The 13,495-nt window shown below is 38.5% G+C and overlaps 1 protein-coding gene across 1 annotated transcript in view; it reads right to left on the reverse strand.

Annotated features, from left to right (window-relative positions):
• LOC101861911 overlaps positions 1-13,495 on the reverse strand; it is a 28,925-nt gene that overhangs the window by 12,678 nt on the left and 2,752 nt on the right. The window contains exons 2-7 of the mRNA XM_005108289.3: positions 8,050-8,176; positions 5,422-5,631; positions 3,725-3,906; positions 2,433-2,592; positions 1,538-1,661; positions 818-1,004 (exon numbers count right to left, since the gene is read on the reverse strand). Coding sequence (XP_005108346.1) covers positions 818-1,004; positions 1,538-1,661; positions 2,433-2,592; positions 3,725-3,906; positions 5,422-5,631; positions 8,050-8,164 — 978 coding nt within the window. The 5' untranslated portion in view covers positions 8,165-8,176. The remainder of the gene's footprint in view (positions 1-817; positions 1,005-1,537; positions 1,662-2,432; positions 2,593-3,724; positions 3,907-5,421; positions 5,632-8,049; positions 8,177-13,495) is intronic.

Raw genomic sequence — 13,495 nt, forward strand, 5'->3', positions numbered from 1 at the left:
ATCAAAGCACACGTAAAAAAAAACCCACCCAAAAATACTAAATTTTGGACATTTTTGGAAGTTTGCATTGGTGTGCTCAAAATGACACTCCAGGAATCTCTAAAAAACGAACATTTTTGGCACAAAATTTACAAACTCAAGATTAAAAAGCTGACATGGGGTCTGAAACTGCTAATGCAGGTTCTACATCCTATATTTGACGTGTGTTTACGTTTTGGAGGAATAAATACTAATGCATCACATTTTATGCACACTAATGTGAGATGTGTGTGTTTTTCCCCACGTTTTGGCAATGGCTCATATATATAATCGGTGACTCATGGTCTGTGAGGGGGCAGTCGGACAAGAGAGAGAGAAGAGGAAGGGACAGAGCCAAGGTCAACCCACTTTGCGGGAAATCTACTATGCACTACTTTAGTTCAAATAAAGGTATCCAGCACCTACGGTAAGAGTTTCGTATTTGTTACTTCGAAGTGTCGGTTTAAAAATGTGGTAGTGCTGTGTTCCGTAACAAAGGAAGATAGATATTTGATAGGAAAAAAGGAGCAAACCACACCAGAACACTTGCCACTGACCCAAGTCAAACATGTTTTTTATGTATTGGTTAGCTGTTATGTCATGCATTGTATGCTTTCCAGAAACTTGAGGGTGTTTTAGAATGCTATCGGGTCTGCTTGGGTAATAATATAGATCAAAAGCACATAGAGCTTGCTGTTTAGCGGGAATCTGTGCTATTCAAATGATGTTTATTATTATCCATCCGAATTTAAGAAATAAGTGGGGGTTTTTTTTAGAAACAGTTGAACTTTAACCTTACCCTCAACTCTGCCGTCCAAGCCATGATGAGATCAAACAGCTCGTGCTTGCAGTTGTGGGGCTGTTCGTGGGTGTAAAAGCTTTTAATTTTCTCCAGTGCCGCTTTTCCGACCTCTGGCAAACTGTCCTCTATGACCTCCGGCTGATTTCCTCGACCTCTTAAGCCATTGTCGGCAAGCTGAAGAAGTCTAAAACACAACATATTTTTTTTCCTGAAGTAAAAATTTAAAGTTTCAGACATGATACTATTTCAGAGTCTTATAATACATCTAACATCAGAAGGCTTAGACAAAATAATGGTATATCTTTTAGAAACAGAATCTGAAATTTTACATGACAACAATGTTATGTACACGCAATGAAAATGACATTGCCGTTACAAAAAAAAAGTCCAAATGAAAAGATAGAAAAGCCCCAAAACATGCTTATATCACAACCCTTCCCCCTAAAAATAAAAAATAAAAATGTTTAATTAAAAGAAAAATATATAAAATTTATCTACAATTTAATAAAAAGATTAAATTATGGGGGTTTACTGGTAAGCCAACACTTTTTCAAAGCAAACCAATACTACAAAAACTGAGACAGATTTGTTTTGCATCTCAAAATAACCGAAAGATATTTCTGAGTGGTCTTCTCATTGCACCACACATGATATTAACACCTAGAAACAAAACGTTACACATTATGCTCAGAATAGAATCTTAAATATTCACCATACCTTAGAGACTCGCAGATCTCAAACAGAGTGGAGGCTTCCCTCAGCTTCATTCCTCCATTCTTCTTCTTTTTGCTCACACCTCCCACTGCCTGGCCCAAGCAAGCCTCCAGGAAGGGTTTAGTGCCTAAAACAGAGCAGGATTATGTACAGAGAGATAATCGACATGAGACAAAATACTGTTTGTCAGTTTATGATAAAAGAAAAGCACATCGATAATGATAAAACAGTTGAAAATGACCCAGACGACCACCCATTGTTGAGGAGAAAAAATGGTTGCCTTAGACAGGTGGATGTCTTGGACAGTATCCTGTCCCTGTCAGTTTATGCAAGAAAAATCCTGAAATTATGCTAACTGAGCCCAAAAAGGAGAAATTATGCGATTCTGTTAATTTTAACAAGGAATAATAAAGGAAAATAATCAGAAATTATGCAAAAAATGATCAAATAATGCTTAACTATGCGGGGTTCATAAAACCACAGGGACAGACGGAATTAATACTTTATAGAAAAAACCCACAAGGAAGTGGTAGTTTGTACAAGTGATTGTGTTGGATAAGTGGCTTATACAACAGATACATATACAGAGTCTATTCATTAAAGAAAACACAGCAAATAAAAACAAGAAACTAGGTGGTCACATGAGCTGCCCTAGTGCTGATATTTATTGATTCAACTCTGAGTGAGCATACAAAGAAAAGTCAGGAAAATTTTTTTTCAGAAAACCACAACATCAAACAGAGAGCTGCTAGGGACAGAGCTCCAGATCTTTAAACCGTAAGGCTGGAAGTAAAATCACAAAAAATCAATACCTACAATCAACAAAAAAAAGAACATTAATAAAACCTTAAATCAAAGCAATACCCAAAACAAGAGGAAAAAGGACATCCAAACTCACCAGCCACAAGTTTGAAGTCCAGGGAGTTCCTCAGCTCCCGCCACTCGGCCGTAGAGAACACCTCGGCCCCTGTACGGCAGAAGACAGTCTCCAGGTAACGAGAACGGCCGCGGCCCAAAGCCTGGCCAAAGTGAGATAACTCTATGGCCAAAAACCAGCCCTGTGGAGAAAAAAACACCCCGAATAATTTCTCTAAAACTCGTAAAGTAGCACAATATTGACTGCTTATAAATGAGATCATCACCAAGTGTTTTGTTGTTGTTGTTGTTGTTGTTAGCGATCCAGAACCAAGCGTTTTATGCACTGCATATATGGCTTCATTCACATGATAAATGACAAAGACAAATTTGATTCATAACACATCATTGTTGGGTCACCTGTCTAATCACAGTATAATTAACCTGCTGTAAGGGCTACTTGTCCAAGACATGTAACCAGCGCAAATGACAACACCCCCCCCCCCCTCCCCCCTTGCTTTTCTTTCATATTATTATCTAAGATGTCCACATGACCTAGGGTGGCTGTCTTAGACAATTTTAACTATACTCTGTGACAGCAAAAGCAAGGCTGGTCACAGTAGCATCAATGGCCTAGTGGCTAGGCTCTCAGACTCACAACCGTGAGGTCATGGGTTCGAATCTCATCAGGGGCCCGATGTTGTGTCCTTGAGGAAGGCATTTTACACCAATTTTCCTCACTTCACATGGTGGAAATGGGTACCCAACTATAGACAGTGAATGATCTTGGCAGTTTGTTAACGTTTGAGCACTTTATCAACTGTTTGCAGTGTTTGCATCCTAGAAGCTGAAAATATTTCTGAGTGTTCTATGATCTGCTGGGGTAATAATATAGAGTAAAGCGCAAAGAGATTGCTGTAGAGCGGGGATATGCGCTATACAAATGCTAGTATTATTATTAGTTCTGCTAGCAAGAGGGGAAAATATTCACCAGCAGCAAGACTATGTGAAGAAAAAATAGTCGAACTGTTACATATTCAGCATGCAGGAGAGATGGACCAAGCCTAATCTCAAAGACTGATGATTGTCCATTACTGACTTATTTCAATTATAGCAGTTATTACAAGAGCTGTTAGTAGCTAATGTCAAACACACATATAGCAAACAAATTTTTCAGGTCCCAAATTTGTCCTTATATAACAAAATAATCTTTGTATTTATAAACACGAACATAGCGAAATTCGAACATAAGGAAAAGATTTCCGTGTTCTGCCAATTTTGCTATGTTCATGCAAGCCTATTTGTTTCAACAAGATCATGCTTATCAATATTCACCAGGTCAATAACACAGGCTTTTTCCTTGGTCTGCGGGTTGGCGGGAGAGAAGAACTGTTGGTCGTGGGAGGTGAAGATCACGAGGAGGATGTTGTGCTTGGCCTGCTCCCCTCGCTCACGTTGAGACACTTCCCACCATGGGCAGGTCAACAAGGTCACCGACACAACACTTTTCACTTGACCTGGGACATTTTAGAACGAGATTTACAACTTCTGGTTTTTGGTTTAACATTTTCGTACACAGTAAGATTCATCATGATTTTACTTGCTGAATCATAGCAACTGAAAGGCAACCTGGGAATACCAAAGGTAGGTAATCATAAAAGTAAAGTTACGGTAACAGGCAAACAAATGAATTTCTGTTAACAGGTAAAACATGAGTTCCCAAAGTAACCCATTGTCTATCATCTTATCTCACCCCGTAAAAAACAACAACAACCAAAAAACAAAAAAAAAACCAACCAAAAAAAGGATATTTTTTTAATCTAAAAAACTTTGATAATTGACAAGATGTTCAGACTCTGAAACCACTCTAATCGCAGAAAACAATTTTTATGACAAGATCTTGGTCTTCTTACGTAAATGTAGCCATGAATCTACAAGATGATTCACCATCACCGGCAGCAATCATTAATCACTTTACTAGACAGGAAAAAATGTTTTCGGTTTCATAGAAAAAAGGAATCATTAAGCTAAAATATATTACTTTCTCACTTTAACACATGAGAAGCAAAGACCTCGAAATTCACCAGTTACATTGCTAGAGGGCAAGACTGAATAAGCACAGTAAAGTGAAGATGATAAATACTTATTTTCACTAAGTTCTTTATTACCAAATGTCTTGAGAATAAAAATACAGATTTACAACTCTTAAAGATGATTGTCAGGCAAATTTCTTCGGACACACAATGCGGAAAGAAGCACTGGAGAATATTGTAACAACAGGCAAGTTTGATGGAAAGAGAGGCAGAGGCAGACAGAGGGAAAAGAAACTGGACAAGATGACAACAAGGCTAGGAGCAGCAAGAACAACAGACACCATTGCTGCAACGCAAGACAGAGTGAAGTGGAGGTCCATGATCGCCTACGCCAGTTGGCAAAGCACCGGATGACGAAGAAAGATGATTGTCAGCTTTGTGCTCTTTTTGTTTATAAGTTTTAAAAAAGGCAGATGCTGATTATTCCTTATATTTTAAAAATAAGTAATCTTTGTCGGAAATTCATAAAATGTGAGACATCATGGTAAAATTGTGCGCTTGTTAAAATGATGAAATTATTTTTAAAAACACATTTTCCTCGCAGTTGGACAATTTTTTCCCAATTTTCTTTTTCTAGCTCAACACCTTATATGTCGTTTTAAAAACACATTACTAAGCAGATTTTACTGAAAAACATTGATCAAAGCCACAAAAAAAAAGAGTAAATTTGCCATTTCCAAGGACACTCAATCATTGGAAGCCACCAAACCTTAATGGCCATTTTCTCAACAATTTTCCCTCTGACACTAGGCCATCCCCACTTCCTTCAATCTCAAATTTCTCAACTTCTATTCAAAATGGACATTTTTTTCACGAAACACAAGACAAATGAACAAGCTTTAAGACGATTCCAATATATATGCCCAAAAATTGACGAGCGCCCGATTCCACCACTTCGTTACACAAATTACAAAAACACCTTTGCATGAAGCGACTCACCTTTCAAGGCATCGTTAACCTGGGAGGTGAGCGAGTCCCTGGCAGCATCAGTGAGTGAGCTGGGTGTGTGCATCAATGTCAGCCGCCTCAGTTCCACAAGCTCCGCCTCCTCCGCCACCACACGTGGTGTGATAATGTCAAGGTCAGAACCTTCCAGGCTGCTTTTCAACGAGCGCATCATGTCGAGGCTGGAGTGAGCCTTCTCTCTCACTACAATTTATTGTTCAATTGAAATTTGTGAGTTAAAGAGAAAGAACTTCCAATTCAAAATTCAGAGTAGGTCATAGTAGTACAAAGTGGTAAAGTAGCCAGTCAACTGATGAGAACATATAGAGAGTAAGGCTTCTACCGCACTACGACAATTTGTTCTGAGACAGACCCGTCTGGAGTTTGAAACCTTTGAATAAGAGTGTAATGTACCACATCTACTGGGACGAGACATTCTGGTCGATTTGAGTCCCGAGCAGTAGTGAATTCCTACAAAATCGGTGGGACAGGACTATCCCAGTCCCAGGGTAATATCGTCTGTAATTATAGAGAAATATAGCCACCTACTGCATTAGGACAAACAGGCAACGTAACAAAAGGGGCGTGGGTAGTTCACAAAGAAAGCAAAGAGGCAGCGTGGCTAGAGAAAGAAATTAATTAAAAGATAGCAGTGGAGTCAGTGAAGACCTAAACAAAGGAAACGTCAGACAGAGTGGGCATGTGAGCATGGGTCTTCAATGTGTCTTATGTCCCATGCTCCAGTCCTCCGGTCTGTACTATAGAACAGAGCTTGCTTTGCATAACTTAACTGTCTACAATATGGCAACCCAGGATGTGAAATGTTATGTTTGGCATGAGGTTGAAGATGGACTAACTTGTGACGAAATTTAATCTTGTATCGTAGTATTCGTAGACTATATACAATCCCTTGCCAAATCATATGACAGAATAATACTGTACAGTGATGGATGCCTTTACCAAAATAAAAATGCCTCAATCGCCAGGGTCATCTCAGCTTTAGTTTGTGAGTTCAACATCACAACTGAACAGAAATATCTCAAAAAGAGGCACACTCAAATGGAGTTCGATAGTGTTCATAGCGTCACTGAACGATCCCTCAAAAACGCTCTTATTAGTCTTATACCTTCTGACTATGTTAAATTCTTCAGACTGGTGCTCCAAAGCCCTATGCCATAGTAAGTCAAATACCTAAACTATACTTTCTTCAGAAAACATTCATCAGTACAAGAATACTCAACCATTCGACCAGGAAGAAAAGCCGGGGACACAAAAGTGGTTGACATACGAGGGCTCCGCTATTCCCCACAAGGGGACATTCAGTACAAGCTCTCTTTCTGTGACGACTGGCAAGACATGCCCAAACCAGGCAACTACATGCCATCAAGCACCACTGCCCCTGCACTCCACTTACAAAGAAAACGTATCATAAGTACAAAATACCAACATTTACATGGGCTGAAATCAGTGAGTAATTCTGGCTGAGGCCCATGCTTTTTATGATACTTTAGAGCACTGCTTTGTTTAAGTATTTTGAAATATATTTAATTGTGTGCAGGAGAGAGTGTGTGTGTAAGTGTGTGAGTAAGTGTGTGTGTGTGAGTGTGTGTGTGTGTGTGTGTGTGTATGTGTGTGTGTGTGATGAATAAATGTGACAGTAGATGAGCGTTCCTATTGTAAAAAAAGGATAGCGAAATGAGACCCATATTTTTTAAAGTATTATAACTCACACAATTAACAATAAATGTATTTCCAATAATACTTCAAAGCAATTACAAGAATATGTCGTCATTTTGATACTTTTTATGTGCAGAAATGTACTAACAATTGTAAAAAGTGCACTTTAACGATGTCTGTAATAAACTGGTAAAACAGTTTCTACTACAACCTGTTCTGTTTCTTGTCTTGTCTGACCTTTTATCATGTTTTATTCTTTACAGGTCAACCTAAGAAACCTGTGATAAGCTGTTTGATGATTTGTCCTCTAGCAAACCACGCTTTTGACGTAATAAACTGTAGTGCGCGAGAGCTTAGTACATTGTATCAGAGTAAAAAAGGGATCGAACAATGTGGCTAGTCAATTATCTCATTACAAAAACACTTTTTCACAAAATGACTCGTCTCAGCCAATCAATAATGCCTTTCCCTTCTTTCATTATCAGTTCCGATGTGTACGTGTAATTTTTTAAAAGAATGAAAGTTTTTTCCCTCTCCTGAAAAATTTTGGTTTTAGGGCTTATGACATTGTATCATGTGGCCGACGATAAGAAATGCATTTTCCTTGACCATACAAATTTTATTTTCAAGTTTTTAAAATGTTCAAAATTTGCAGTCAACTTTGATTCATTATATTTTTTAACAAAAAGTGAGGCATGCAGACAAAATGAGTTAGTTCTCGCAATCCACAAATGGAGATATTGGCCAAAAATCGACATTACGGTCAAATTTGTTGATTTTTTATCGATGCCATATTCTTTCATTATAACCTGTCTTTTATTATTTCATACTTATAAATTGTAAAAACTTCACCTATAAACATGATGTTATCTCTTAAGGCTTAAATCCGAGAAGTAACGCATTTTGTAAGCAGGCTCCACAAATATAAGGACATATTATCAATACCTTCTGGACTCGTATCATCTTTCTGGCTCAGCTTCCAACAGAGCCTCTCTTGAGCTTGAAGAGAGTCGGTCGCATGCCGCAGCAGTGTCTTCTCAGCATCAGACATATTTGGCATCACAGATAAGTACTGAAGAAAATTCACAACATTAATATAGCGTTACAACTTTAAAATTGTGAGGTAGCATACGGTGATATCAGGAGCTCATCAAAATAGTCAAATCAGAGAAACCGGCTTCTTCCTGCTGATGTAAAATTTGGCAATTTTTATTGAATTGTTTTTAAGTTCCACATCGTTTATCAAATCTATTTAGAAACATATTCAGAGTGGATTTTAGTGAAAAACCTTGAAGGCACAAAAAATTCAATTTTTCCACTTTCCAAGTACTCAAACTCTAAATAAAAACGTAACTAACTCTTCAACACTTTTTTTCTCAGCTTCTTCAAGTAAAGTGTCAGGTTCGAATCAGACATGGGTAATCGTGGTTCATAGCACTGTTCATTCAGATGTTCTCAAAAACCAAAATCAATCCTTTACACTAGTATTGTCCCTTCAAGTTCTTCTGTCTGTGGCTAAATATAGTAAATTTAACGTAGTCGAACCTGTGAAAGACGGAATAGCAAAGGAGCCAGAACAAAATTTAGTCTTTAACATTTTCCTCTTAGACAGGGGAAATTAGGTGGTGGAGATGGAGGTGGATTGCAAAGGCCCAGCTAGTGGAATCAAGGGTCGCCTGTCCGGTTGGCAAGCAGTGGTCAAAACTGCCCCCCTCCCCCCTTGTACTGTAGCTCCCCAGATTTTCTTTTACCTCAGGGGGGGCAAGCCCCCCTGGAACCCCCCGATTGGTCTCTAAGACCTAGATCTAGATTTTCTAGACCTATATTAAGAACAATCAGAAGTTTCAAAAACTATTTGCGACGGAAAGGAAGTTCATATTCATGTTCAGCGCATCAATATTTAGTTTCTAAAATGGACTGGTAACTAAGATTCTAGTTAGTCCTACTCCCTAGCCTACTTTATTATTTTTAGGCCAGCACTATTTCTCCGAACGTTTGGGAAAATAAATCTGGGTACTATTTCTCAGAACGTTCGGGAAAATAAAGCTGGGCACTATTTCTCCGAACACTCTGAAATCACATCCTTTCCTGCAAATTTCGGATATAGATAGATCTAGATCTATAAATTAAATATATTGTAATTGTAGGCCTACCAAAGATTGTTCGTATACAATTTGGTTCAATCGGTCCAAAAAATGTCCGCAGTAAAAATTTACATAAATGCTACAGTTCCAAACAGTTTTTCCCTACAGCTATGACGTGTTGCCTATGAAGGATGCTGCTCTTAAACTTAAACTTAATGTGTTGTGTCCACTCGTGTGCTGTCTACTTCTAGATCTATGGAGGGATATTGATAACGACACACATAGAACTAGCATTTATCTGCCTTTTTGGAATTTTTTTGGTACCAGAATTGGGGAATAAAAGTCAAATTAAAAAAAAAAAAAAAAAAAAAGAAACAGAACCTCTTTACTTTTGAAAGAAAGATCACCTTCACTTCTTTCTCTCTTGTTGTCACCACGTTGATTTGTTGAATACGTTACAGTTACATACGATTTGTATTGCTGTTTCTCTTTTATTTTTCCTTTTGTGGTGTTTTATTTTGTTGGTGTAATTTTTTTTTCTTGTTATTGTTTTGATGTGTTGTTTTTCTATTAATTTTGTTGTTGTTGAGGAAAAGGTGGGGGGGGGGGGGGGGATGTTGTATAGTGTAAGTGTAACGTCATTTAATTTGATGTTCCTACCTTCATTAGATTCTAAATTTATATACATGTATATAATATGGTCAATTGTGACCGGATCATCGCACATACACGGCAATTTCTCCAGTTCTAGAATTCGTTCGAGATTGTACGCTCGAATGTCATTAGTTTAACCTTTCCTATGGTTGGTTGCTGAGTTACATTTATTTTCGTCAACGAGTTTTCCCGAAACTATACTTAGAAGAGAGTCACTTCTGATTCCGAGCCACCCAAAAATTACCCCTCCCGCGGAGGCCAATTTCCAGCCCAAGGCGCAGCGGGCGATTGGCATTGCTAGCCAAAGTCAACGGTAAGATTGAAGGATACACCGTACCAGCGGATTAGGACTACTTTTGACTATGTCTCAACAACCTTAGGAATTCATGATTTTCCCCAGTTTTTAATCTCTCTCAATGAAAAATCTCAGACCGGTAGCCTAGATCTATTCATTTGCAGTTTGTCAGGGGGGAGACCCCCCTCCTCTAATCATTGCTAATCCCTTCCTCTGCCCCCAATTCTCGAGCAATATACGAGTGGTCCTGTATTCTTCAATCTTCCCAAGTCAACTGGCGAGGGAAGCCCCGGAAGACAACAAAAATAGATAATACGTCTTCTATATTTGGGCCAAAATGTGAAATCCGACTTTCATGAAAGAAGAGCAGCGTACGTCTCCGGCTATGTCTCCCGTCACAATTGACGCAGTGTCAGTTCCGACCGGATGATCCGGTCACAACTGACACCATATAATATAGATTTAAATGTACATTATGTTAGAGCGTTCCACCAAAACCGAATACATGTACTGAAACTGACAGGCCCCTTGTGTGTGACTCCATAATTAACATGTAATATCCTGTACTTTTTTTAAAATTACGCACATTTAGGGTTAAAACAGTCAATCATCTTCGGACAGATGGACATGTACACACCCTTATTTGTTAATTTTTTAGGTTGTATATAATGGGCTATTCTAATTTTGATTTCATTCTGTTGTGAAACCTTTCTTTTTCACGTTTTTAGACTCATGATCTAAAAATCTCTATCTAGACAAGCTTTTGAAAATTGAAATAGATCTAGATCTAGACTAGAACTAGAACTAGATCTAAATCTAGATCTAAATCTAGATCTAGACCCAAATTTTGCTCCTTCCCAGACCTCGCAGTAGAGGTGTGCGAGTAACGAGTCCAGACTCGAGTACTCGAGTAATACATTCGGCGAGTCCAGACTCGAGTCTGTAGGGGAAAAAAAGAAGAAAAGGAGAAAAATTTGGTTTTTAAAAAAATTAAGAATTTATAAAAGATAAATTCTAATAAGCAATCTTTAAAAACTGAAGGAAAAAACCCAAAAACACCCCCCAAAAAGGAAAAAAACGAAAAAATAACACAGAAAAAAGCAAAAAGGAAACCACTGTTAAAAACCCATGATGACCAATCAAACTTCTTTTTTTTATGAAGTGCATTGTCTGAGGTTTACAGTCTGTGTACATTTTATTCTTACTGTTGCAACAGAGAATTATTTTTAAAAAAAATAAAAATATGATAAGATAAGATAAAGGCCACCTCTATTCTAGCTTAGTTGTTATACAGTTGTAAGCTTCTCACTCACCCGGGGTGAGAGAGCGAGCCTTTTGGCTATTCTAACCGGTGTGCGTTTACCGCGATACCCAGTGTAAACCACAGAATTCTACATCTACACTTTTTAAAATGAAATTCTGTGGTGTAAACAAACGTTCCAGTCCTCTTGTGTTGAAAACGTGCAATTTTATCTGCAGGCTTTGAGAGTGAGAGAGAGAGAGCGAGAGAGAGAGAGAGAGAGAGAGAGAGAGAGAGAGAGAGGGGGGGGAGGGGGAGTAGCCTAGATATTTCAAGAACTTCTGGGCAAAACAAAATGCCGACCAGGGTAGTTCGGCTCGATTCGTAAAGTGTAGCCGTAGCATCCTTGTAGACCGCCAAATAAGTTTTACTTTCGTGTTATAATATATTTTTTTAAAAAATGGGTTTGCCAATTGAAAGTGGCTATTCTCACCCGCCCGGAAGTTCTCGCAAGATCTACTCCTCCCCTCTTCTCTCTCTCTCTGTCTCTTTCTGAATACTGTCTATCGGTGTGGACGATCAAATTGACAAAAAACAAAGTTAAAAAATGATGTTAAAACACAAAAGTAAATTAATTTGGTTGTCTACAAAGATGCTACGGCTATTTAACTTTTCGAATCGAGCCGAACTACGTGGGTCGCCATTTTGTTTTGTTCTCTCTCTTTCTCTCTCTCTCTCCACTGCCCACAGACAAAATTGTACGCTTTTAGTAGGCTACAAGTACAGTTGTAATGGAACGTTTGTTCACAGCACAGAATTCTACAATTTTTCTGTTATCACAGTGTAGAATTCTGTGGTTTAGGGTGAACGCAAAATTTTTTGGCCTAGATCTAGGCTATATAACGGTGGACGCGCACCGGGTGAGAATAGCCAAAAGACTCGCCTGCACTATTCTCACCCCGGGTGAGAATAGAGGTGGCCTTGTCAATTTAATAATCCTCACCGATAGGAAGTATTCAGATATTAGGAAAAGCAGGTCTTGTTTCACAGCGGGTGAGAATAGCCAACGCTGGCAAGTCTCACCCGGGGTGAGAAGTCGATCGTATTTTTATTCTCACCCGGGGTGAGAATAGCCACTTCCTAAGATAGAATAAAATAAATACGGTATAAACAGCATGCATACACGTCTAGAATTGCCATAAGCCTACTCAAGCTCCCTCCTAGGAAGTCACTCTATTTTCTGTCCGATATTCAACAAAACTTTTTTTGTAACCCACGAAAATTCCCTTTCGGGATACCATTACTCGAGTAATTACTCGAGTAATTACAATCCAGAGCAGATACTCGAGTATGGACTCGAATCTTAATATTCTGGACTCGCACACCTCTACCTCGCATGATGGCAGAATGAAAGTTGGTGCCGAACTCTCCCAAATAGCCCAAAAAATCACAAGACCGGAAGCCGGAAACTGTTCGGAGAAATAAATAACGCAGTGGCTACGTTCATGGCGCCCTGAATGCAGTTTGCAGGAGCTGTTGAGGCTACGTTCACGGCACTCAAGCTTCGTTTAGACGGAACGTCCACTGCCGGTTTAAGGCATGATGCGGGGAAATTTTGAAATTCGTTAAGAAGAAGAAACTAAGCTTACAAATGTGGTAGCATCAGTGGGTAGCATCAATATAAAAAGAGTGGAGAATTAAGTCATGAAGTAAAATTTGGAAAATTCTTTTGTATTGCTATGGTAACGCCTGCCATATTGGAATGTCATATATAGAAAATGCACACATTTCTAAAAAATCTATATCATAAGGTTATACATGATTTCAAATGTTACAGTAAGTGGTTTTGCAGCCTTCCGTGGCTATTTTAGAGGATGGACCTGGCATTTTTGATGTAGGAGGAAAAACTTTTCCAGAGTCGAGTTCCTAAATATGGGAATATTTTTACCACAAAAATCTAAGATCCAAAGAACGGATTAAATTTATAATAAAATCATTTATTCAAGATTTTTTTTGACGTCACTACTTATTACACCAGAATAATGTTTCATCTATCAGTATACCGAAAATTATGACGATATCTTAACAACTTTTCGCATGATAGATTTTTGTGTCCCC

The sequence above is a fragment of the Aplysia californica genome, unplaced genomic scaffold, assembly GCF_000002075.1.
Source record: "Aplysia californica isolate F4 #8 unplaced genomic scaffold, AplCal3.0 scaffold00675, whole genome shotgun sequence".
NCBI classification, from domain to species: Eukaryota; Metazoa; Mollusca; class Gastropoda; order Aplysiida; family Aplysiidae; genus Aplysia; species Aplysia californica.